This window comes from Cherax quadricarinatus, chromosome 40 (assembly GCF_038502225.1).
Source record: "Cherax quadricarinatus isolate ZL_2023a chromosome 40, ASM3850222v1, whole genome shotgun sequence".
NCBI classification, from domain to species: domain Eukaryota; kingdom Metazoa; phylum Arthropoda; class Malacostraca; order Decapoda; family Parastacidae; genus Cherax; species Cherax quadricarinatus.
The window spans coordinates 33,251,171-33,278,618 of record NC_091331.1 but is presented as its reverse complement, the minus strand read 5'-3'; the positions used below and the strand labels follow the sequence as shown (position 1 = coordinate 33,278,618).

Below are 27,448 nucleotides of genomic sequence, written 5' to 3'. Positions count from 1 at the left end.
ACGAGGCACAACTCGTTCTCACCGAACCAGACCTCAGACGCCGACGGTGCCTAGAAGCCTCACTAATCGCCGTCACCGACACTATAGAACGCAACACTGGAAACTACAAATTTCAAAAACATTGGCATACATGATACTTAAGCAGCACCAACCCAACAACACAGGAGTCACATGATTTCATCGTCTACCCGTCCTCATCATAGGTAGAGGTTTTGATAAGGACCTGCCTCGCATGGGCCAGCAGGCCTTCTACAGTGTTCCTCCATTCTTATGTTCTTATGACATTCCTCAGGTCAGGTGCATCACATCTCACTCTCCGCCTATATATATAATGTCTTTCTACCTCTGTATGTTAGAAGTGATCAAGGTCCCAGGACCGAAACGTTTTCTAATAAATATGTTATAGTGTTTGCTTAGGTGTCTTTCTAAACCACAGTATCGTATCTCTGCATACTCGTGGTTATGTACATCGGTGTAGAGACAGGATAGCGTAGACAAGCATGGCACGTTGAGGCTCGATCATAGTAGAGGAGACTGCATTCCACTCTTAAGTAGTGTTTGTGGAATGCTATGCAGTATGGACATCTGAGTATGAAACAGCTTAAGGTGTGTAGTGAGGGGGGGTGGGTCTGCGGCAGGACGGGTCTGCGGCAGGACAGTGTTCTGCCAAGCAGTAACATCGCCCACACAACACTACCCACTCAACACTCAGCTTCTGTCTCCTCCTCACACACATCATCACTACTGTGAATATATAAATAGATTAATTAGACATGAGTATACATAGTTAACAGGGGCTGGGGAGATTACGTTACTTTACTGAATTTGACATAGCAAGTAACAAAAGGTATTTGGGCATAAAATTACGTTAATTTAATGTAACTGATAATTATTAAGGACGTGACAGAGCGTCAGCAATTACATTACAACGACCACTTATATGTTTTATACTAATAGAATAAGGTTGGATTCTGAGTGCCCACCTCATGATCCTAGCATTCTTACTCTTCATAGTATTTATATAAGTGAGTGGATTGTGGTCTGAAAAAATGTTAATTTTAAATGGGGAAGTGCCCAAATACACGTCAAAATGTTCCTAGGACACCACAAGAGCTAAAGCCTCTTTCTCAATAGTGGCATAATTTTTCTGGTGTCGTTTAAGCTTAGATGAATAGTAACATATAGTATGGAGAATATCAGTGGATGTTGACTGTTGGAGCAGCACAGCGCCCACTGCATAACCACTCGCATCTATATGTAAAAAGAAGGGAAGATTGAAATTAGGGCTTTTCAACAAAGGAGCAGAGGAGAGCAAACGTTTCAATCTTTTGAACGAGTCTGAACAATCTCTAGTCCAGATGAACTGAACTTTGCTACTAGTGAACACAGTGAGAGGTGTAGGTGGAGGTGTGTGTGCTGGCTTGCCTGTCACTTGACACACGTGGCAACGTCGCACATGATCAGCTACTGTTTCCTTCATTTTTGGCAAAGTAAAATGCTTTGCCAGTTTATCGAGTGTCTTCTTGACACCCAAATGTCCTCCAATGGGACTATTGTGAGCAAAATCAATGGCTTGTTCACGAAAGGGTCCTAAGAAGCAAGATCACCACCCATCTAGAAACCCATCAGTTACACAACCCAGGGCAACATGGGTTTAGAACAGGTCGCTCCTGTCTGTCTCAACTATTGGATCACTACGACAAGGTCCTAAATGCACTAGAAGACAAAAAGAATGCACATGTAATATATACAGACTTTGCAAAAGCCTTCGACAAGTGTGACCATGGCGAAATAGCGCACAAAATGCGTGCTAAAGGAATAACAGGAAAAGTCGGTCGATGGATCTAGAATTTCCTCACTAAAAGAACACAGAGAGTAGTCGTCAACAGAGTAAAGTCCGAGGCAGCTACGGTGAAAAGCTCTGTTCCACAAGGCACAGTACTCGCTCCCATCTTGTTCCTCATCCTCATATCCGACATAGACAAGGATGTCAGCCACAGCACCGTGTCTTCCTTTGCAGATGACACCTGAATCTGCATGACAATGTCTTCCATTGCAGACATTACAAGGCTCCAGGCGGACATCAACCAAATCTTTCAGTGGGCTGCAGAAAACAATATGAAGTTCAACGATGAGAAATTTCAATTACTGAGATATGGTAAACATGAGGAAATTAAATCTTCATCAGAGTACAAAACAAATTCTGGCCACAAAATAGAACGAAACACCAACATCAAAGACCTGGGAGTGATCATGTCGGAGGATCTCACCTTCAAGGACCATAACATTGTATCAATCGCATCTGCTAGAAAAATGACAGGATGGATAATGAGAACCTTCAAAACTAGGGAGGCCAAGCCCATGATGACACTCTTCAGGTCACTTGTTCTATCTAGGCTGGAATATTGCTGCACACTAACAGCACCTTTCAAGGCAGGTGAAATTGCCGACCTAGAAAATGTACAGAGAACTTTCACGGTGCGCATAACGGAGATAAAACACCTCAATTACTGGGAGCACTTGAGGTTCCTAAACCTGTATTCCCTGGAACGCAGGAGGGAGAGATACATGATTATATACACCTGCAAAATCCTAGAGGGACTAGTACCGAACTTGCACACGAAAATCACTCACTACGAAAGTAAAAGACTTGGCAGACGATGCAACTTCCCCCCAATGAAAAGCAGGGGTGTCACTAGCACGTTAAGAGACCATACAATAAGTGTCAGGGGCCCGAGACTGTTCAACTGCCTCCCAGCACACATAAGGGGGATTACCAACAGACCCCTGGCAGTCTTCAAGCTGGCACTGGACAAGCACCTAAAGTCAGTTCCTGATCAGCCGGGCTGTGGCTCGTACGTTGGTTTGCGTGCAGCCAGCAGCAACAGGCTGGTTGATCAGGCTCTGATCCACCAGGAGGCCTGGTCACAGACCGGGCCGCGGGGGCGTTGACCCCCGGCTCTCTCTCCAGGTAAACTCCAGGTCCAGGTAACACTACGAGATGCTTGACTGTGGTGGAAACACTATCAGCTGACAACTTGCATGTATTTTTCTCCATCAATACACCGTTACTATAATAGTAACAATTATCGAGATCCTTTGCTTCACTCTCAGTAACTGCTATATCTCTGTCTTTCCAGTGACTGATCAACAAATTGATCCTTGATTAAATCATCATGAGTTAGAAATTTAACATCAGTTGTGTCCTGACTAGGTTGATGACTGGGTGGAGTCAGTGTTAATGACCCTGGACGCAGAGCGTCACTAAACAACATATTCAAGCCCAAATCATTGTCATCCACTAACTCAACAGGAGACAAGGATGGTTGTTGTATCTTTGACATAGCTCTAGTAATTGCACTGAGAGGAAATAAAATAGGTTTCTCTCTACAAGCTTCAGTGGCATAATTATCATCAGTGTTATTATCAATCACAAGTGGTTCCTTACATATACCAGCATGAAGGATATCGTTCCCTATCAACAAGTCCACTGACCTGATGGGAAATACACCACTGGATATACCCACTGAAATATAACCAGTATAATAGCTTGTTTCAATGTAAACTTTGTGCAGAGGTACTTTTATAACAGCCCCACCATAGGCTTCTAACAATACATCTATCTTGCAATAGGTATCATCAGTTATGGGCAGTGCATCTTCTCTCAGTAAGGTGAGATAACTGCCAGTGTCTCTGAAAGTAATTATCTCAGATGTGATTCGTCAAATCCTACTTTACCTCTCGAAAAGTAAGGACTCATCGCTGAACGAATCTTTTCGTCAGATACACTTTCTGATGCTAGTCATCTATCCTGAGTAATATTATCTAAAACTGTAGGATCAGAGGTATTACTAGAATTTTGGTGCCTTTGTTGCTCGGAAGAGGATACGACTTGAGTGGGGGCGCCAGCCGCACGACTGCTTCTCGTATCTCTTTCTAACTTATAGCAATATTCTCTAGCATGTCCTTTTCTGTTACAATAAGTACATTTAACTTTCTTCTTCTCGATATCAGATTTCTGTCTAACCACAGATTGTGAGTTTTCCTGGTAAAGGTACGAGAAGTTACAGTAACAGGTACATCAGGCCGGCAATGAGCAGCTGATTTAGGTTGCCAACTTCTAGGACAATTTTTAGTTACCTTGTTTCTGTGTTTTAGTATGTACAAGTTTGTGAGAAATCTCGTAATTGTCTGCTAATGCTGCAGTTTCCAGAATATCCGAGGTAGTATGATCAATCAGATATTCTCTTATATCAGCAGACATACAGTTGTTAAACTCTTCGTGAAGTAACAACTGAACTAGGCTGTCATAGTTATTGCACTTGGCAGACCTACACCATCTCTCAAATGCAACTTTTTTCTCACGAGCAAACTCTACGCAAGTTTGATCTTGTCGTCGTTGTAATGTACGAAATGCACGTTGCAACAAGTTATATGTCTCTAGAATAGTTTGCTTGACAGCATCATAACTAATGTACTTGGCAAATGGTAAAGCAGCAGTACAAGTTTGAGCTCGTCCTGTCAAAGCTGTATGCAACAATGTTGCCCAGTGCTTAAGTGGCCAGTTCAAAGCACGTGCCTGGTTCTCAAACACATCAAAATAGGTGTCTAAGTCACTCTCAAAAAACTTAGGAACCATGGATGCAGCTTTCTGCACATTAAATGTGTCCTGTGATCTACCAGTCTGTTGTCTTCCCAGACGAACATTTTCTCTCTGGAAATCTTCTTCGTTCAATTTCCTCTGTGCCTCTATTTGTGCAGTCTGCAACATTATGAGGCGTTCAAACCTCTCAAACTGTTCCTGAGAGATAGGACCAGTGGGTAACGGAGGAGTAGGGAAATTAACGAATGAGTCTGGATGGTCCTTAGGTCGGGCACCTCGTCCAACCGTCCCTAGAGTGTCTAGATCTGGTCTAGGATAAGTAGATACCGATGTAGCATACACGGTACTAGTATGAGGCTGAGTCATACTACCAGCTATACTCTGTACTATTGTGTCAGTGAGGCAGGAAGGTGTGAGCGAGAACAAAATTTCATTAGGCTCAGACACTTCTGCCTTAGTTGCTCTTTCTTCTAAGTAATCAAATAGTCATACTTCCTAATTGTGACACTAGGCTTTCTGAATCTGAATCATAATCAGACATCTCTGTATGAGCAGGAAACAATGTATTTTTAATTAACTCTCTGACAGTTTCTGCGGTGTAATTCCTGTTCTACGCCACACAGAGATATTTGGCTACTTGCCAACACGTCTGAAGTTTTAATGTACTCAACTCAGACAAAGTCAGAGTATCAATTAACTGTTTCACTAAGGCATACATCAGGAAAATAAATGTACTACGAGAGAGTGATTATGGGAAACTATAATCCTAATAGGAATGTTAGTGTTGGTTGTCTTAGAGCTAGAACTCAAACAGTATTTCCATCTCCTTGGATCAAAAGACTCAGTCAAGTGCATTCATCCACTTAGTATGTTGTACAAGACTAAACTCGAAGTCTTCAGATTAGGAAAGTACTCAGTGTTTGAATAACTATGGTCAAACTGGACAATTTCTCCAACACCTTGGATCAAGAGAATCTCGGACAGGCCCCCATTTGTTACAAAAAACGCGATTCTGAAAAGCTGAGAGATCTCCAGTGAATACTAGAAAGGACTGCCCTTCTAGCATCCAGCCTGTTACTGGGTTTTCCTAACAAGTAGTCAGTACCCTTGTCCAATTATCCATTAGAATTCAATAAGAATTAATAGTGTTTCAGGATTAAAACTGGTAGGCTACTAACTAGAGAAATTAAAATTTAATAAATTTATTAAGTTGTCTAGGCATATATCAAATTAAATTAAATTAATCACAATAATCAAAATAATATTAATCACTTCTCTCGTGTACAGTATTATTGTGCTGAAAGCACATATCACATATTTATGTCTTAAGTACCATCTGGTATATTAACATTTAATAATACAATATGCAAATAAGTTTGTGTGTGTGTGTGTGTGTGTGTGTGTGTGTGTGTGTGTGTGTGTGTGTGTGTGTGTGTAAGTGCTCTAAGTTCACTGTCTCTCGACTCGACTATTCTTAAACAAATGACTGATGAAGTCCTCAAATAAACTAACTTCTCGATCAACTGGCAATCAGAACAGTCTGCTTGAACAATAAAAAGAATGCTAAGCCCAAAAGCAATATAACAAGCAACTGCAACACAATCAGGATCAAGGAGATAATATAACAACACTAAGTAGGGACCATCTGCATATCTTCCACAAAAGTCACACAACTCCCATGCTACTGAATCTAAGTTCAGCATAAGAAAATCCCCGACTGTGACAATACACAGATACTAGTACAAATTAGGTCAGAAGCTACAGCTCAGGACCTGAGTTGTTCAGAGTGTCTATGCGACACACAACCTCAGTACAATGTCGAAAATCACTAAGTCTCGAGAGTGTTCTGTGAACAGAGTTCTACAGAACCTACAACATTAATGAGACAAGAGACGATCTTCCAACAAGGGCCAATAAGGGAGATTTAGGCTCATCTTGTATAGAATGCATCCAACCACCAAGCGAGTCTAGACCAGACTGAATACTTCAGGCGAGGTGTGAACACCCCCCTTGATCACGTGATAGCTCCATGGACAGTTACTGCTCAGCAACAGAGAAGCCGGCAGAGTAACGAGCCACCAGCGATAATTACAGTAGTTAGACAATCAAGACTTGAACTATGAGCACATAATATGTTACATCCTACCTAACAATAGTAACTAAGCCAAATAATAATATAAAGCAATATATTTACGATTTAGCTATTATCGCAAATATAAGTAATATAAAATTATATGAAAAGGTAATGTACATTTTATATATATATATATATATATATATATATATATATATATATAATATATATATATATATATATATATATATATAATCTGATATACATTGTATCCCATTCAGGGGTTGTAACAATTGCATATAATTATATATCAGAAGTCAAGAAGATCCTCGAGTCGCACCTGAATGACTGGGAGAAGATGCTTCCCAGCCGTGGCTGAGGAGGAGATAGCTACGGGAGACGTGGATGAGCGAATGTCGTACATGACCACTGTTCCGTCACTCCAGCCAGCTGCTACCACACTCCCGTGCTGTTAATACAAGACCATCTTATACTCACGTGTTGAGAAAATCTTTTTTTTTTATATTTAAAAAACACAGTATACTTGTATACATAACTGACTTAAAACACAGTATACATGTATGGTATACATAATTGATTTAAAACAAGAAACGTGAAGCATTATGTAAGACAACATATATATAACGAAACGGAGGACAATCTGAACATACCTTAAACACAAAATAACTATGTAAACCAAACCTGACACTTTTATTCATATTGTGTATGAAATTTTATATACAATAACAATGTCATATAAACTAATGCATTGCACACTCAATGGTACTATGGTTATATAAAATTACTATCAAAACCTACAAGACTCTTGAAATTGAAACATGGTGTTCTTTATTTTTGTTTTTGTATATATTGAAAATGGAATCAAAATATGCAAAAGCCTTTAATAATTAACATAAGACTTTTACAGATCTAGCATGTATGATTACATACGAAGAAACACTAAGACACCTAATACCCCGACCAACCCCCTATTTAGTTTCTTAAACTAATTATAAACCCACAAAAAATATATCTTGCTTGTATACAGTGATATTAGTAAAGGTGCTTAATTGGACATCAACTGGCTATATGCACCATAAACGATAAAAAAAATACATGTGATATCACCGGGTGACAGAGCAACATATTACCCCGCAAAAGCGTGCTGCCCAAGGAACTTGAATGCCCAAAGATTACAATGTAGGACATGATACATCTTAACCCCATCCCCTCACAGCGATGACCGCTACAACATATACAAAACAATCTTAAGCAAATGCAACTTTTTTCCCTTCATCAAAAGCTTACAACCATCACCAAAAGGTCTGCTTATGAACATTCCCCTAAAAGGCCAGTATAACATTGTACTTTTAGCGGTGATACCAGCATGACATCCGCTTACAAATGACGAAACAAAACCTAACGGGAATCCCAGGAAAGACCCAACATACTTCACCAATCCCCGGCCATAGTCTGGAACCGGTTCAGTCTTGCAAGAGGCTAGAACATATTCTGAAATATTGCTTTTTATCTGTATTATCGAGATGCATGACCATTTTAGGATTAATCCAAGATCTCAGTTCCACACACGCCACATCCATACACACACAGACGCACGGAACCATTCATACATACAGGTCATTCACTAAAACCCGCCCTCTACCCTGAAGTCCCGAACATACCGTTTGGTGCTACCACGGGGGGAGTCCAGCCCCCGGTTGCCTAACCCCACCCCCAGTTGCAGCAACCTTTGAACAGTAAGACTTCGATAGTTTGCAGGAAAACTATTATCCCAACTTCTACCATACATGAGTTTCTGCAATACGTTCTGTAGATGCCTGCCGCAATTGCCCTGATCCTAACTGATCCCCCGGTTTCCCGCATACCTCACGAGATATAGAGGAAATCAGCCACCACGTACATTATCACTCGTCGTACCTCACTTGATACTCCGCTAACGTCCAATGTTAAGGCCCATAAGGTTGAGATAGTTCCCCCACTAAGAAAATCTAAAACCCGCCCCAACCACGAACGAACTTTGGTATCACAAAAGTAGACCGCATGAAAAGCTGTTTCTTCTAGACCGCAGCGTAAGCAATTCGCCTCTCTTACCAAACCCATCCTATTTAAGACCGATTTTAATGCTAAAATCCCCATGACAAATCTGTACACCAATTCACGAACCCCCGGTGCCGACTTAAGTTTACAAAACCCGTCCCATATTTTCCCCCAGTTATACAGCGGAAAAACAGACAATCCCTGCACAATTTCCCCATGACAACAAATGCTGACCATTTGCCCCACCCGGATCCGCTGTGCATTTCTCAACCTTAACAACAAACACAACATGTCCTAAAGTTCGATTAATTCCCTGCCGCTCCACCATTTGCGCATTTCGATCATTACCTGACCCACCCGGATGCCCTTCTCACCGCCGTGAGGAACCGCTGCTTTACATAGAGGGCCTTCACCCGTGGCCCCAACGCCAAGAGACCTAAACCTCCACGACGAACATGAGTCATGACAACCTCCCAACTTAACCATGCTCTCCCAAAACCCCAGTTCCTGAATATCCACATGTCATAAAGGGTACACCTCAGCCACACCCTATACCTTACTATAAACAAGTGTATTAACCACTACTGCCTTCTGTTGCAATGAGACGACATCTGCTCTTAACCCCCGAAGTCAATCTAAAACCTTGTTAACCACCAATTCAGAGTTTACCCTTCGGCCCTCCCTCTCATCTGCCGTGTACACGATACCACATATTTTAAGTTGCACCACGACTGACCACCCATACCTTTCGCCCAAACCCCCCCCCACCCATGCATCCACCTCCAATAATTTCGATTTTGCCTTATTGACGCACATGCCAGGCTCTGCCCAAAAAAACTCAATCCATCCCACGGTCTGCAAATCCTCCTACCCTTTTAACAAAATCGTGGTATCATCTACGTACCCGACCACATGCGCTGCATGGTCACCGCTCAGCGTTCCACGCCTCAAACCACCATTCACCAGCTCATAAAAGGGGTTTTGCATACAAGCAAAAAGCAGCTGTGAGTGGGGGCACCCTTGCCTCAAACCCCTTTCCATACGGACCGGCTGAACCAATTTACCGTTTACCTGTACTCGTACCATAGCCGAGGCATACAAAGTATCAACCCATCTTACAATCCCCTCTCCAAAACCCTGCTTCAATAAAATAAGCCTCAACACAGTCGTAAGCATTTTGCCAGTCAAGCCCGAGGACACCCCCTTCCTTGACATTCCCCCCAAAACTCCCTAATACGTACATGTCCGTCCCTCATGCTTCTACCTGGTATACCTAGCTGTTCCTCGTGAATAACCGACCCCATAACCTTCCTCATTCTGTTTCCTAAAACTTTTGCAAAGATTTTATAGTCCGAGCACATAAGAGATATTGTTCTATATACACTCAGACCCCTCCCCCCTCCCTTTTTGGGCACCAACACAACTACCCCCGTACTTTGCGACATACCTAACCTCCCCTCCGTGAGCATGCAATTCAATACATCAACCAAACAATGCTTAATACATCCCCAATGCGCCCTATAAAAGTAATTCGAAATGCCATCTATGCCTGGTGCCTTTCCTTTACTCATACTAAAAATCGCCTCCTCTACCTCCTCCACTCGAATTCTACCTTTTAGTACCGTCCTACCCTTGTCACATAACTTTTCTGAAATCCCTCCCCACCAGGCCACCCGCATGAACCCCCCCTACTCCCCGCCGTAGCTTTTCCCCAAACCATAGATCTGCATAAAAACTCATGCTATCTGTGGTGAGGAGTACTTGACCCGGCAGGTAACCACCCAAACCCGTGCATACTTCCAATTGCAAGAGGGACGTCGCCTGTTGTCTGACCCTAAATTTGCGCAAGACGCAACCCGAAGGTTTGTCACCCCATAGCACTTCTTCCATACCTGCTCTGGCTCTAACCACATTGAAACGTTCATTGTGAATTTCTGCAAGGCGACTATGAAGATGTTCAATGTCGTCATACCTACTACTCCCGCCCCCTACATAGTAATCATTTAGCTGCCCCTCCAGATAGTTTTGTAGCCCATACCTCCACCTCGCCTCCTCCTTCCCCCGCTAATTATAACAACTTGCTATTTCGGGTTTGGCACGCATTTCCCACCATTCCAACAAACATTCACTTGCCCGCCGCATTTCCCAGCGATTCTTCCACCAGTCCTGAAAAGCAGACCCATCCCCCTCCCCCTCCAATAGCCGCATGTTCAGTTTCTAATAACCTGGATAAACCCTGATCATTCCATCCCAGTCCAGGTCCGCTAGCACTGCACGGTGGTCTGAAAACCCCACATCAAAGGTCTGTACGCCCCCAACTCTTATTCCTTGTGTTACATAAAGTCTATCCAGAAGGGCCCCGTAGCCCCTGCGAACGAACGTGTGCTCCACCCACCCCGCCCCACCACATCATAAACCCCTGCATCCCTCAGCAGATTCCTTAAGACAGGTAAAACGCACCCCGCCCCCCTCGGCTCAACATCGCTATGGCGGATAACGCAATTCCAATCCCCACCCATGACCGTAATTAAAGGCAAACCCTGAGTGTAAAACGTTAAAGCCTCCCTCACGAAATCTATTTTAACTTTAGAAATGCTTTCCGCAGGCATGTAAACTCCAATAAACCCTCACCTCACCCCAGTACCCATCTACCCTCACCACCCTCCCACCTCCCCCCTCCTCCCATCTCAAGACACGCCAAGGGCTGGACTCCTTCACCGCTATAGCTACCCCACCCTTAAATTTTAAAGAACTGCTAACATACATTCGGTAGCCTTTTAACCATAACTCTCGCCCAAACATAAAATTGTGTTCTTGTATGAAGCATACATCCACAGCGTACCTGCGCAAAAACCACTCCATCCACACACACTTAACCTCCACCCGCAGGCCATTTATGTTGATGGTAGCACACTTGAATTCACAAAAGGAGGTTTTCCTCTGTTTGTGGGTCTTTCCCGTTCCCACACGTACATTACACTGACCTTCTTTAACCTCTGACTTCCCAAGGCCCCCCTCACCCCCCAGTGCCCTACCCATATGCTGGGCGCTTGCCACAACCCCTTCCGCAAGGGGCGCCTAAGCCACTTTCGACCATAATTTCTTCCCTGGGCGCTGTCCCGGTGTCAGGACCTCGTCCATATCCGACACTCCTGCCGTCCGTTTGCGGGAACCACTTTCCACACACATCTCACCAGACGAAGCCTCCTGGTGAACTTCCACCACATGCAACCGCGTCACTGTAGTTACGTCCAGGTCCCCCACATTCGGCGAATCATCCTTCATCACCTCTTGACACTCCGGTGGAACGTCTGGGCCATACTCTGCCCCATCCAGGAGATCGTGTAACACGTTCTCCAGCAAACTTTCCTGTGACAACTCCACAGGTTCCGCAGGCCCCACAGATGGCGTGGGCACGTTTGTAGTGTCCACCGACAGGGTGGCACACGCCATAGACCGCGTTTCCTCTTGTTGTACCTCCTCACTCCAAAGCTCAGTTCCTTGTCCAGTCGAGGGACCAGTCCCCAGATCGAAGGCCTCGATTCTTAGGACCACAGGAGAAGGTTCCCGGATGCGGACAACCAGGCGTCTGGAGCACTGAAGAGCCATATGGTCATACGAGTTGCATAACCTGCATGTCTTCCGTTGGCCTGCATAGTGAACGAAAACTTCGGTCCTGTAGTTTTCCAGATGAACGTAAGATGGAATTGGCTGTTTTAAAGTCATTTTGAGGGTGAAGGAGCCCTCTGGGAGCCCCTCGTATGGGCCCTCCCTCCACACTCCCTTGGCTGCTGCATGTACCGTGCCGTATCTACCAAAAACTTTCCGAAGATCATACTCCTCCGCCTCGAAAGACACGTTCCTTACTTTGACCCAAGTGACGTGTGTGGAGACGTCACGCAGACATACTTCTACGGCTGAATTCACCGCCATTTTTCTCTTGAAAAGCTTCCACAATCTTGGAGTAAAAGCCGGCATTTGCGAATTTCACAAAAATCCTCGACATCTCATTGAGAGCCACACCATATAATTCCTCGGTGGGGATGCCGTAGACGTCGCGAATAATGATAGGCAATAAGACATGCATCCTTGCACCACTGAGAGAGCCACGAATGAATTCAACACAGACCGTGTTTACTCTTCTACCCTGACGATCCGCCATCTTGCGTACTGTAGTACACGGTTACGCCACCAGGTGTAAGCAGGAGAAGGATCAGAAAGCTTCCTCTCAGCCTGCAGGTTGAGACGAATGTTGAGAGAATCACCTCATACTCCCATGATACTGACAGAACGCTAACGTATACTCCCACGATGCCCAAGGAAACCTTAAACACTGTTTTATATTACACACAGACTCCTTCCAAAACAACAATAAAGACCGAGTCTGATTTAATTAAACATTTCAAAGTCAGAAAACATATGTTAAATAAGTGACAAGTAGATCGAAAATTTTCGACGTGTTCACTGATAAACAAGCCTCCGTAAGAAAAAACGATGGACACTCAGCACGACTTGGGAACCCTAGGAGATATGCGAGGGAGACAGTCTTGCACATCCTTTAACATTAAAAACAAAAGTTCAAGAATGGCTTGAATAAAAACAGATAATTGGTCACTAACGCAGACCAATGACTGTGTCAACGATCTTCCAAGTTCTCAATCTGGAATGGGATGAGAGTTTTCTAATAGGGCAGTTACCTACTGAAGAATGTGAAGCTCTGAGCTGCTATCATTCAACACCGGAATTGCTAGGTATTCAAGAAATGATGTGTGCATTTACTCGGTTATTGTATTTTATGCAGAGTGGGTTTTCAGCGCAAAAATTTACGGAGGCTCCACGCTTCTTCTGTACATCGCGTCCTGATCTCTGACAATGGCTGATGGCAATATACATGTACTTACTAAACATGCAAAATAGCACACAATGAATGCTATTGACAATGATATGGGAAGAAATAGTCTTGATCACATATATCGCACTCTGAGATTTGAACACTAAAATAATCGAGGAGGCAGACTAAGTAGCAATGTGCATGTAGGGAGCCTGGAGGACGTAGTGCAGTGACGAGGATGAAGTCGTCGGAAAAGTAAGGAACGAAGGACAGTCTAGGATCATAGGGATTTTACAAGGTTTATATTAAAGAACAGTAATAAAGCAGCAGGTACTGCTGAATGTAAGAATCTTGTAGGACTTATAATCATGAAATTTTTGTGATCAAATATACTGTAGATACTGGAGACAACGGTTATCGTTAAAAATCCATTAAAAGAGTCGCTACATGTCACCCTGAAAGAATGTTTCTATCAACTTGCAAGAGTTTGTTCCCGTCAATTTGCACGTGCTGGTACATAACAAACTGCACGAGTCAGCTTTTGTCCACATACAACTAGACAGTTCCTTGCTCCCTAAACTTGCTACATATAAAGAAATTGTTGTGCAAATGTTGCACTAAATATGACAGATTATCTCTTTAAAAAACGTTATACAGTACTAAGACGCATCACTCAAAAATCCTGCTCTTAATTGTTTGATTCATAATAATAATGAAAAACATTTTAATTTAAAATATTAAAGCAGGTATTTATAACACAGTAATAGAAGATGCGTGCTGCACTCAGTCATGTTCATTATGGAGTCCACTCATTAGCACTTACCAAACTAGACAAGTGTATATAATAACATGTTACATAACTACGTACAATTTCAGTGCCTAGATTAATTGGTGTTTGGGAAGAGCCTATTCTTCAACCAGCCGTCATGTATAAAATCCTTGTTTAAATAGTTCATATTATATTCTTTTTTATTAAAGGTAAAAAAATATTTAAGGTAGTGACTCAGTCCCGCAACCAGAAAGTTTAGTCTAGTCTCTTCCCTTTCTCTTTAACAAGATATATAGATATATACCCTGATGGGAAGGGGTCCACCTCTAGTGCAAATTGTGGGACCCATAGCCTCTGAAAAGTGGATAAGAAAAAAGGCATATTTTATTATATAATATGGTACAAAAGACTTAAAAAGATAGCATATACAGTACATGAGGTTTGAGGGATACATTTCAAGTACATATTGCTACGTGTTTGTCACAGATTACATTGCGAAAATCTCATTTTGTTCCTCAGAGCTGGGGCGCGTCGCTGAGTCGCTGGAACAGATTAGTTAACCTGGATCCCTAGTTACCCTGATAAATATCTTGCCTAACTCCTTAAGGAACTTAGATGCACTCTTTTCCCATGAGTCAAGGGTTTCTGAGCCTCTGCAAACTTATAATGATGGACAAGTTCACCGCATTTTCTAGATTCTGGGACTCCTGGAGCTGGCAGCTGCCCTTCCTTCCTCCCTGGTGTATTGGAGATAGGTATCAACCATTGTGGACGCACGTGTGTAGTCCCACACCACCTGCTTGCCGTCTATCCAGGCTTGAAGGCTGAAATCATCTGGACGCTTTAGGTTACCATCAGTTCTGCATAGTTGGGTGTATTTTTCTCAATGTGTATATGCTGGGAGTTAAAATTAATCCCTGTTTAATGATTACAGTATTACAGTTATTGTGCAGCCTTAATGACCTTTGAGAAGTCGATAGGATTTATACCCCCTTAACCAACAAACTTCAGTGACGGAACTTTAAATGACGTTTCGGTCCTCTCTGAAATAGTATCGAGTCACCACTGAGTGGGAATGGGATAATAGCTTTTCACTGGGATAGCCTTGTTGGGAATCTTCATTACATCCATCACACGTTCTTCAAGCGGCTCACGAACTAGTGAAGCGTTTAGGGGAAGAGTCAGAGGTGAGGCCAGATGAAGAGATCTCTGTATGATAGATCATGATATTCATGTTAAAAATGTATACAGGGCCGTTATATACAGCATCACCAACATAATTCTTAGTCCAGGTTTTCCTACTGATGTTTGCCTGCTTGATTACATTATTAAATACTCTAATGTTTTGGAAACCCGTGACTTGACCTGTCCTTAGTTGTCTTCCTCCCTCTATTAACATGTCTTCCGGAATTTCTTCACCTTTCCTGCTTCCTGACATACTAATTTTACATTTTCTCATTTGGTTAGACAGTACTCTTATGTATGTTAACTGTAAGCAGGTGACCTATTCTTATGTCCTTCTCTTTTTATCTCACCTTGTATATCTGCCTGATCCCGCAGATGTGGAGTTGTCTTGTCCAGTTGTGATCCACACTGAATGGGATCATTAATTACTACTACTGTTATTATTGTTGTTATCAGCACCAAGCGCTTAATATTACTCTGATTACCCTATGGAGAAGCAGACTGCACTAAATTCTTTACCCTTCGTCAATTACATATAGTCAATCTGCATGAGGATAAACCCCCCTCTAATAACTTCATACAGATTTTATTTAAACTAGCAGCATTACAGCTGACCCAGTCCACGAGGCCAGATTACCTGCTCCACCAAACTTCCGCTTGGACCGTAGCTACTGCTACCCTGTTTCCTGGGCACCTTCAAAACCTACAGACAAGACACACACATACTTCCTTATTTCTCTAGGCTCATTTATCTGCCTATAATGTCGCACAGGCAATCCCCTCTCTCATTAGGCGGAATCAAAGCGTGATTTTTTTTACCTTTTGATACCTGTTGTATTTATAATAATTTTATATTGTCTGACTGTCCTTGTTATTCATACATATAATTTTTTCAGTCATAAAATTGTATTTTATATTCATAATGTTGTGCCGAATAGGCAAAACTTGCGATTTTGGCTTAAATAGCAACGTTCTTCTTGCCAAATAAGGCAAGCGAAAGTTCGTGAATGCAATAATTTCGCAAAAATCATTCTGAAATTAACGAAAAATATATATTTCATTGTGTTTGTTTATTATAAAGTTATTGTAAATTTATCTAAAATATATTTAATTGGATTATGAATGGATTATGAATAGACTGATGCAATGGTCTGAGAAGTGGCAGATGCAGTTTAATATAGACAAATGCAAAGGAAAATAACCATGCCACATATGAACTAAATAATATAGAAGGATTTAGGAGTTCTGGTTAGCAGTAACCTAAAACCAAGACAACAGTGCATTAGTGTTCGCAGTAAAGCTAACAGAATCCTTGGCTTCATATCTAGAAGTATAAATAATAGAAGTCCTCAGGTTGTACTTAAACTCTATATATCCTTGGTTAGGCTTCATTTAGATTATGCTGCACAGTTCTCTTCACCGTATTACAGAATGGATATAAATGCACTGGAAAACGTACAAAGGAGGATGACAACGTTGATCCCATTTATCAGAAATATTCCCGATGATGATAGACTGAGGGCCCTGAATCTGCACTCTCTAGAAAGGCGTAGAATTAGGAGGGGATATGATCGAGGTGTATAATTGGAAAACTGGGATAAATAAATGGGATGTAAATAGCGTGCTGAAAATTTCCAGCCAAGACAGGACTCGCAGCAATGGTTTCAAGTTGAAAAAATTCAGATTCAGGAAGGATATAGGAAAGCACTGGTTTGGTAATAGAGTTGTGGATGAGTGGAACAAACTCTCGAGTACAGTTATAGAGGCTAATACGTTGTGTAGTTTTAAAAATAGGCTAGATAAATACATGAGTGGGCGTGGGTTGGTGTGAGTTGGACCTGACTAGCTTGTGCTACTAGGTCTGATGCATTGGGCTAATCCGGGGGGAAGGACACGGACCTGCTTCGCATGTGTCAGTAGGCCTGTTGCAGTGTTCCTTCTTTCTTATGTTCTTATTAAATTGCGCTTGTTATATTAAGGTTAAGTAAGTTTTTTTTTTTGTACATAGTTATTAAGGCGGAAATAAATGGTATAAAATACCGACACAATGGAAATATAAACACACATGCAGTATAATGTGATCCTTTATTGACAACGTTTCGCCCACACAGTGGGCTTTTTCAAGTCACAAACAGATCTACCTGGGGTGGAAGGTACGCGAGTATTTATAGTCAGGTTCAGAATGCTGAGGTCAGGTGGAGAATGCTGCATCTGATGATCTACCGAGTCTAAAATGGCTTCTATAACATAGCTTAACCACTTGCCAAGAAACACTGGAGGAACACTGCAGAAGGTATGCACACATACTTATCCAATCTCCCTTCCAAGCTACCCAAGATTTTAGACTATATAACCCCACTCTGTAGACCATCAGATGCAGCATTCTCCACCTGACCTCAGCATTCTGAACCTGACTATAAATACTCGCGTACCTTCCACCCCAGGTAGATCTGTTTGTGACTTGATAAAGCCCACTTTCTGGGCGAAACGTTGTCAATAAAGGATCACATTATACTGCATATGTGTTTATATTTCCACAGTTATTAATTTTTACATTAACATAAATAGAAGAATATATCTTTAAACGTATAAGAGAAAATTTTAGAAAGGGCTTAATTTTAAATAAGTTGTTGCTAATTGACCAGTTTTTACCTATTCGGCACGACATTATATATATATATATATATATATATATATATATATATATATATATATATATATATATATATATATATATAATGTAATCACGAAACAAGTGATTTTAAATCATTTACCAAACTGCGGCAGGCCAGGACTCGACCCTGCGAACCTTGTACTGCCTCCAGAGACAGCACAGTGCACGCATCACCTTACCACGGAGTCAGCGGTCCTACAAGAACCAAGCACACAACACTGACCGGATAAGTTTATGAAGGATGAGGTTAACCATAGAACTGATGAGGGAAAATAGGCGAGTGGGGCGTTGAGGTATATGTGGAGACAAAAATCGTTATCAGTGGAGGCAAAGAAGGGAATGTGTGAAAGTATAGGGGTACCAACACTCTTGTATGTGTGCGAAGCTTGGGCTGTAAATGCTGCAGCGAAGAGGCGGTTGGAGGCAGTGGAGATGTCCTGTCTAAGAGCAGTGTGTGGTGTAAATATTATGCAGAGAATTCGAAGAGGGGTTGTTGAGGTGGTTTGGTCATTTAGAGAGAATGGATCAAAGTAGAATGACATGGAGAGCATATAATTCTGTAGGGGAAAGGAGGGGTAGGGGTCGTCCTCGAAAAGATTGGAGGGAGGGGGTAAAGGAGGTTTCTGTGGGGGAAGGGCTTAGACTTCCAGCAAGCGTGCGTGAGCGTGTTAGGAGTGAATGGAGACGAATGGTTGTTGGGACCTGAAGAGCTGTTGGAGTGTGAGCAGGGTAATATTTAGTGAAAGGATTCAGGAAAACCGGTTATTTTTATATAGCCGGACTTGAGTACAGGAAATGAGAAGTACAATGCCTGCACTTTAAAGGAGGGGCTTGGGATATTGTCAGTTTGGTGGGATGTGTAATAGGACGGTATATATATATATAATTGGGGCCCTGATATTGTATTATATATGAAGTTTATTATATTATTTCAAATCATTTTTTATATTGTATCTTTATATATGTTTCTGAACTGTTGCATCTGGGCGCTTCTGCAAAAACAGTGATTATGTATAAGTGTGGTGAAAGTGTTGAATGATGAAAGTTTTTTCGTTTTTGGGATTTTCCTTCCTTTTGGGTCACCCTGCCTAGGTGGGAGACGGCCGACTTGTTGAAAAAAAATTATAAGAAACCATCTCGATAATCATAATTTGGTTAACGATACTCAGCATGGATTCACGAAAGACCATTCATGTCTGACTAATTTATTGATTTTTTTCAGTAAAGCATTTGAGGCAGTTAATCATGATAAAAAAAATCGATATTATTTATTTGGATTTTTGTAAAGATTTTGATAGAGTGCCACGCAAAAGACTTAAAAAAAGTGGCAGCTCATGGTACTGGGGAAAAAGTTCTGTGATGGATAGAGGCGTGGCTGATCAACAGGAAGCAGAGCGTATACATAAATGGGGTGCAATCTGAGTGGGGGTCAGTAACAAGTGGCGTTCCACAGGGATCAGTTTTAGGACCATTGTTGTTCCTAATATACCATAATGACCTTGTTAGGTAGAACGACACATATGCAACTAATGCGACATGTTTATTGTGATAACGTTTCGCTCTCTGGGAGATTTGTCAAGCTGTTACGAACAATGCAAACACAGAGGTGCAAGGCATAATATAATCGTTGTAGGTAGTAATAGTAATACTAGTAGTAGTAGTTGTAGTGGTACTTGTGGTAGTAGCAGTAGTAGTAGCGGCAGCAGCGATGTGATGGTGGGATTAACTGTTTTGAGGAGGATTCTTGTTAATACTTCACAGATGATGAAGCTGCATTTATTCTGCTTAATCGTATAAGAAATAGTGATTAATTATTATTCAAAGCATTTACGTTCCGGAAATGTGGTTCTTTAATCACTAGTCGGGCGTCTGAATTTCATCAAGTGGTTGCCGGAATTCCGGTATTGTAAGCAGGCGTTGCTCAAATTATCGTTCCTACATGCATTAATGTGTTCATTGAGACGCATTTCGGGTTTTCTTGCCGTTTCTTATATATTCTGTTTCAGCCTTTACAGGGACGAGTATAAATTCCTGCATTGCCTCGGTCAAGGTCTTTAATTTTGTCCTAGTTTGATCTTTCATGGAGGTGCTGGTTGCGATGACAACTTTAGTGTTACCTTGCACGAGTACTTTAGAAACGTTCAATGCAATTTGGTTGTAGGGAAGAGTTATAACATGGTTAGGAATGTTAGTGTGTGGAGAACTAATGATCTGACGGGCACTTTTCTTGCAGTCTTTGATGAAAAAGGAAGAAAAATGTAGTTCGGTGAAGGTTTGCTGTATGTATGTACACTCCTCATCAAGAAACTCTGGACTGCAAATTCGGTATGCTTTTAGGAAAAATCCGATGGTGATGCCTCCTTTGGTCATAGTATCTTGACTGGAATAGATGTGACATCGTTTTTTTTTTTGTTTGTTTGTTTCCTTTAAACATGAAACCTTTGAGCGTTACCTACTTTGTGAATGAGGACGTCTGGAAAATGTAGCTTGTGATTGGACTCGATTGTAAACTAGAAGATTCTGCACATCAAAACTTTTCGGAGTTATTATGAGGACGTCGTCTACATAACGTAACCAAGTGACGCTGCTGCTGCTCATGTAGGCTAAATGTTCAGCTTCCAGGTCTTCCATATACAAGTTAGCAAAGACAGTGCTGATGGGGCCCCATTCCCATATCATAGGTTTATTTGATGCGGTTGAGAAGGTCACCTAAATACTTTAGATTAGCGGAGCTGATGGTCCCCGTAAGGCAAGGAAGATATTTGGCAAGAACTCCGGGTAATTTGTGTGGTGCACTGCCTATACCTGATGTGATTGGTCTCGGAGGAATATTGAGTTTGTGGATCTTAGGTAGTTCATACATGTGTGCTGGTTTAGGGATGCTGCGTATCAAGTGCAAAAATTTCTTTCCCTCACTAGTTCGTCTGAGTATTTCTCTGGTTTTGTATAGCAGGTCATTGGTGAATGTCTCCCATTGTTATGTGCTTGATACGCAGCAACCCTAAGCCAGCACACATGTATGTACTACCTAAATGTGAGGTCACATTGGTAATAGACTGCAGGCGAGATTTTCAGCAGTGACCATAACAATATGGAAGGGAAAGCGACAAAGTAACAGTGAGGTTACCTGTGCATTACAACCAAGGAACAAAAAATGCCTGTTATCCTGGGTGTAAAGGGAACAAACACAGTTGAATTACTTTGACATATATTATCCTTCACCAAGTATAAACAGCAGTATGTACACTATATACACTACGCACAGCAATAGGTATTAGTGCATGCCACGGTAATGAAGCAGAATTAATGCTACTAGAGAGCAGATCGTGCTTCAACCAGCTCTAGAATGGAAATGACGAGGGTGGAAACGTGAGTGGTGACCACGTCACCTCCACAATTACCAGACCCATCTTTTCATTGGCTGAACCTAGATACTGATCTGACGATGGGGCCCCATCGTCCGACCCTTAGCACCCGGTTTGCTGGTTGGGGAAGTAGCCTTTAATGAGGGTGTGTACATGCGCTGAATAAAGATTACATACTCTTTGCATGCCACACCCCCACCACAAGAGGGCTCAGGAATAGGCTTCCAACTTCAATAGGTAGAAAGTGCCACCATGGCACTGTATAATGGGACTGCCTTTCCTCTCAACCATCCAGCTCTTAGAGCTCAGCTTCAGCTCTCGGACAGGCTACCCATATTACAACCCAGGAACAAAAAAGGCCTGTTATCCTGGGTGTAAGGGAACAAAAACGCAGTTGGATAACTTTGACATATTATCCTTCACCAAGTATAAACAGCAGTACATACACTATATACACTATGTACAGCAATAGCTATTAGTGCACACTACAGTAAGCAAGCAGAATTAAAGCTACTAGAGAGCAGACCGTGCTTCAACCAGCTCTAGAATGAAAATGACAAGGGTGGAAACATGAGTGGTTACAACGCCACCTCCACAATTGCCAGACCCACCTTCTCATTGGCTGAACCTAGATACTGATCTGACGATGGGAGCCCCATCATCCGACCCTTAGCACTCGGTTCGCTGGTTGGGGAGGTAGCCTTTTAATGAGGGTGTGTACATGTGCCAAATAAAGGTTACATACTCTTTGTATGCCACACTGCGGATGCAAGAAAAGGCAGTTGACCATGAGATGGTAGAGCAGGTGATAATGTAGAGTGGCTACCTTGGGATGCAAGTATATACAACACACTCTAGGTTGGCAAAGCAGGTGACCCGGGGATGATACAGCAGGGGCCAAGGTAGTTACGTTACCTGGGGATGAAAGCAGACGCAGGTGACACCGCATGGAGCGCGGAAGACTCTCTCTGGCGTGGAGGGGTTCTTGAGAGTGTATAGACACAGCATCCCGGTCCCATCATCGCCGCCTAAGTCTCCTGCGGGTGCGAGTCTCTCCTTTAACTCTCCAGCTAAATTCTTTCACCTAAACTCTTTAACATAATTTTATAAAGTTCTCACCAAAGTTCGTGTACACACACACACACACACACACACACACACACACACACACACACACACACACACACACAGACACATACACAGACACACACACACACACACACACACACACACACACACACACACACAGTTTTCTTGCTATGGCTCACTGCCTCACTCATCTGTTTATAACAGCCCACACCTTGCCCTGGATACGTATCAGATATCACATAGATTCAAACCATTGAACTCCGACAAAGGAGTGTAAAGACCACTATCCTCATTCTTATTGCAAAGTTTAAGCATCATATTACACACACGCATCGAAGTGTTGGTATTACTACATTCTGGAATGTTTCCTTTTCTTACTTCTAATGATTACCTGATTACTTTCTTCCATTCATTCCTCTACACACATTCATTTAAAGATTACATTGTCTTTCATCGACGTATTGCCGACATATCCACGCCTTAGTATCTACAGACGCATTCCTTCCCATTCGATCTTTCACTGCCTAGACATTTTCTTACTCTCTCACCTCTCTCTTTTTAATGTTCACTTAAATCTGTCATTATAACACCACCTCAAGAACTTCTCTGATTCTTCCAAACATCACTAGGTCATTAGTAAAGAAAAACTTTATAACTCCCACTTCACGTTAAATTCATTACCTTTCAAGAATAAAACATTTTAGATGCTAGCGAGCTAGCTAGATGCAATGAAAACAGCTAGGATTCTATAAGGTTACATTCAGTGGGTGAGATTTTTAGAAATGATAATTGTCACATTCATCCAGTCGACAGTGTGGCTAAAACTGCTCAGGAGTGCAAAAATAACATTGAACTATTGTCCGAATAGCACTAGTATACAATACGAGTGCACACCTGAGCACATTTAGCTACCCTAAAGTTGGATAAATGCAAAAAATATTGAGATTAATTATAAGACTATACAGTTAGCGGCCATCTCTAATCGTTTGTTCATTCATTTAGTTCTGCTAGAGTGTGTGTGTTGACACCTCTTAAGGATCATTCTTATCCCTGCGACTCTGGCTGATTTCTTCACTCTTGCATGTCACTGCTGCACAACCTGCATCACTACATGAAAATATCTCGTATTATGATTTTATTCTCTCTCTCTCATTAACCCTTTCTCGTTAAACATGGAGAGCGGGACAGAGGACAACTCGTGGAAAAAGAAACATGTAAAGTTCAGGAAAACTATTAAAGGAAACTTTTCGACACTGACTTTTTTAATTCTAATACAGTGATAACTAGGAAACGAATATCCTGTATATAGTGGCAAGAGTCAAGTGCAATTTGTGAGAGGTAGTAGTAATAGTACAGCTGTGATGGGACGGGTTTGGTGAGAGAAGAACTTGTCAGCTTCAGTCTCCTAGATAAGCAGTATCTAGTTGATGAACAGTTTCGATACTATGTATCTGCTGGACTTTTGAATGATTGTGTTATTAACCACATTTAGAAGAGCTCGTATACACTTTGATTGTTGCAAACCTTCTTTCTAAACGACTAATCTGGCTTCATTGAACGTCTTAAGGTGTCCAACATCGTCTGTATTAGACACACGCGTTTTTATGGTCGTCACTGTCGCAGGCGTTCATTTGATAGTACAAGATAATGGTGCCAATGTTGTCACAGAAACTGAAGGGACAGGATTCAACAGTCTGTTATATTTTCTACCTACACTTTAACTGGTTATCCATCGGTACTCACGAAATCATAATAACATGACTACACACAAACCACGGAACGGGTGGGCTTTGAACCCATGGCATGGGGCCTGGCGTTTTAGGACTTACTTGCCATGGGTTCAGAACCGACCCATTCTGTATATACGTTTTGAACCCATGGCAACAGAGAATAATAAGACATCATTGTGATCCACTTAATTCATTCTCCAACCTGCAGTAGAGGTTCTTCAAGAACAAAATGAACTACCAAAGCACAAGTTCATTTAGAATGCTCCATCCCACATGAATACTTAATGTTAGATAAATGTGAAACCAAAAAAAAATTATTGTACTGTACTGTGTAGATAACACACACATACCGTCATTTTACTGAAAAATAAAAGCATATTGCCAAGTTCTTTTTTTTTTAAATCGTTTACAAAACAAATATACACATTAGTGTCTTGTGTCAGAATACTGCCTCAAGTGCAACACTTGAAACATTTCATCAAAAAAATTTTTTTGTGATACAAAATTTTCACCCTTGTGTAACATATTATCAGTTTTCGAAATCACAAAAAGCACCATCTAAAAACTCACGTGCTTGTATTCGAGTTATCACAAACATAAAAACAGAAATAGACAAATATATGGCACTGGTGTTATTACCTAATGAAGGAAATCCACTAGAGTGGTGGATAGAAAATGTAACAGGTCTTCCATCTTGACAAATCTAGCCAGAAACTGAGTTCATCCTCTTCAAGAGTGAGGGAAAGAAAGTTCAGTATTGAAGGAACATCTACTCATAGAAACAGAAATTAGGTAGATGTTGATATTCCTCAACTTCAGCTGGAGAATTTTTTAATTTTAGCTATTATATTATTGAACAGAAGTAAGTGGTTTATTTACACTTCAGTTTAATAATGGAGAAACATTGCTCAAGTTCTGAACTATAATTTCTGAATATGAGTTTCCATTTATTACAGTGAAGTATTTTTTTCAGTTTTCAATTTTTTAAAGTCTTAAACGAACAATATTATAAGTGTTGGATAATTTAGTCTCATATTCACTGTACCTGGAAATTATTCAGACTTTTATTTTCACAATTAAACACGGAGGCTGAGTGACAAAAATATGCTGTGATTCATTGATGATCATTCTGAATATAAAGGCAAATATATCAATGATTTTAAATAATATTACTTAAATTTTAACTTATATATAATATGTTTAGCATAATTATGCTAAAAATAATTACAATCATTACAGGAAGTTTAGGCGAGGTCTCTAAGTCACGTCTCTAAGTCACGTTTATTACTCCACAGTCTTTGAAAAATATGTATTTTAATAAAAGAAAGATTTAGAAAATTCAGTTTTTAAGGCAGTTCGTCCTGAATAACCAATTCTTTTCTGTGTAATGATAGGCAAAACACCTTGTTCTACCCAGCCCCCATCTGCATCAATTATCCTGTCCCTACCCATTCCTGTCTCTACCACTCATTCTTCTTCACCCATTTATAGCTCAGTTCACCCATCTCATAAGCACAGCAAACATTCGCCGCCCACTCCTAACATACGTTGCCCTCGCCAAAGATTCCCACCCATACAGCCCATCCTCTGCTCTCACCACCCTACCATCGCTTACTCCACCCCTCAATCCCTTCACCGCCCACGTTACTACTGACCAGATGTGTATGCGGCGGCGAAGAGGTCAGAGTAGACGGGACTCCAGCGGACGTGCGAGACCACGAGACCGCGAGATTTATCATGGTGGAACTTCCATAGCGGCAGTAAAGACCCTTCAAGCGGTCGGTACTCGTCGCTGCCGTCCTCCCAGTAACGAAAGTCTGAAGAATAATACACGTCTTAAACACACAACAATAACACACGTCTTAAACACATACAACAGTAATACATGTCTTAAACACACACACACACATTAACAGTGTAAATCTAAAACAGGCCTCAACAGATGAGTCGGACACGCACTGGTTAACATGAAACAGACTTTGGTATTCATCAGTATTCTCTTCCCAGTAACTAAGTCTAATACACACTTCCCATGAATGAACGTATGAATGTATTTCGGTATTGAAAGCCTAGAACACAGTTCCAAGTAAAGAAAAACTGAATTGCACTAAGAGAGGCCTGAATTTTTTTCCGGTACCTTTGACTTTCAGCAACTGTCAGAATTGAAAAACCTGAACCATAGAGCCAAGTTCTCGAGGTAGGAACATGCTTCCATGATCCAGAAGTACGAAGTATACTCCCAAGCACAAGTATCTGAAACACACTTCTACTATTACACTGTCTAACACATTCAAGTTCAGAATGTCTCAAACATACTTCCAAGATTCAGAGGTATGAAACAGGTTTCGGTGTTCAAAATGTCTGAATTATACTTCCGATTAGAGGAAGTGGGAAACATCCTACCAGTTGCAGGAAGTGTGAAATATGCTTCAGAGTACGAGAAGTCTGAAACATACTTCGAAGGGCTGAAAATCTGACAGTTACATGTACAGGAAGTCTGAAACATACGTCCATGTACAGGAAGTCTGAAACATACGTCCATGTACAGGAAGTCTGAAACATACGTCCATGTACAGGAAGTCTGAAACATACGTCCATGTACAGGAAGTCTGAAACATACGTCCATGTACAGGAAGTCTGAAACATACGTCCATGTACAGGAAGTCTGAAACATACGTCCATGTACAGGAAGTCTGAAACATACGTCCATGTACAGGAAGTCTGAAACATACGTCCATGTACAGGAAGTCTGAAACATACGTCCATGTACAGGAAGTCTGAAACATACGTCCATGTACAGGAAGTCTGAAACATACGTCCATGTACAGGAAGTCTGAAACATACGTCCATGTACAGGAAGTCTGAAACATACGTCCATGTACAGGAAGTCTGAAACATACGTCCATGTACAGGAAGTCTGAAACATACGTCCATGTACAGGAAGTCTGAAACATACGTCCATGTACAGGAAGTCTGAAACATACGTCCATGTACAGGAAGTCTGAAACATACGTCCATGTACAGGAAGTCTGAAACATACGTCCATGTACAGGAAGTCTGAAACATACGT

General features: G+C 41.6%; 1 protein-coding gene across 1 annotated transcript in view; it reads right to left on the bottom strand.

The window, feature by feature from the left end:
* Positions 1–27,448, bottom strand: part of LOC128687135 (dynein intermediate chain 2, ciliary-like) — a 102,606-nt gene that overhangs the window by 25,715 nt on the left and 49,443 nt on the right. The window contains exons 6-8 of the mRNA XM_070092579.1: positions 26,034–26,195; positions 22,475–22,596; positions 7,018–7,146 (exon numbers count right to left, since the gene is read on the bottom strand). Of these exons, the coding sequence (XP_069948680.1) occupies positions 7,018–7,146; positions 22,475–22,596; positions 26,034–26,195 (413 nt within the window). The remainder of the gene's footprint in view (positions 1–7,017; positions 7,147–22,474; positions 22,597–26,033; positions 26,196–27,448) is intronic.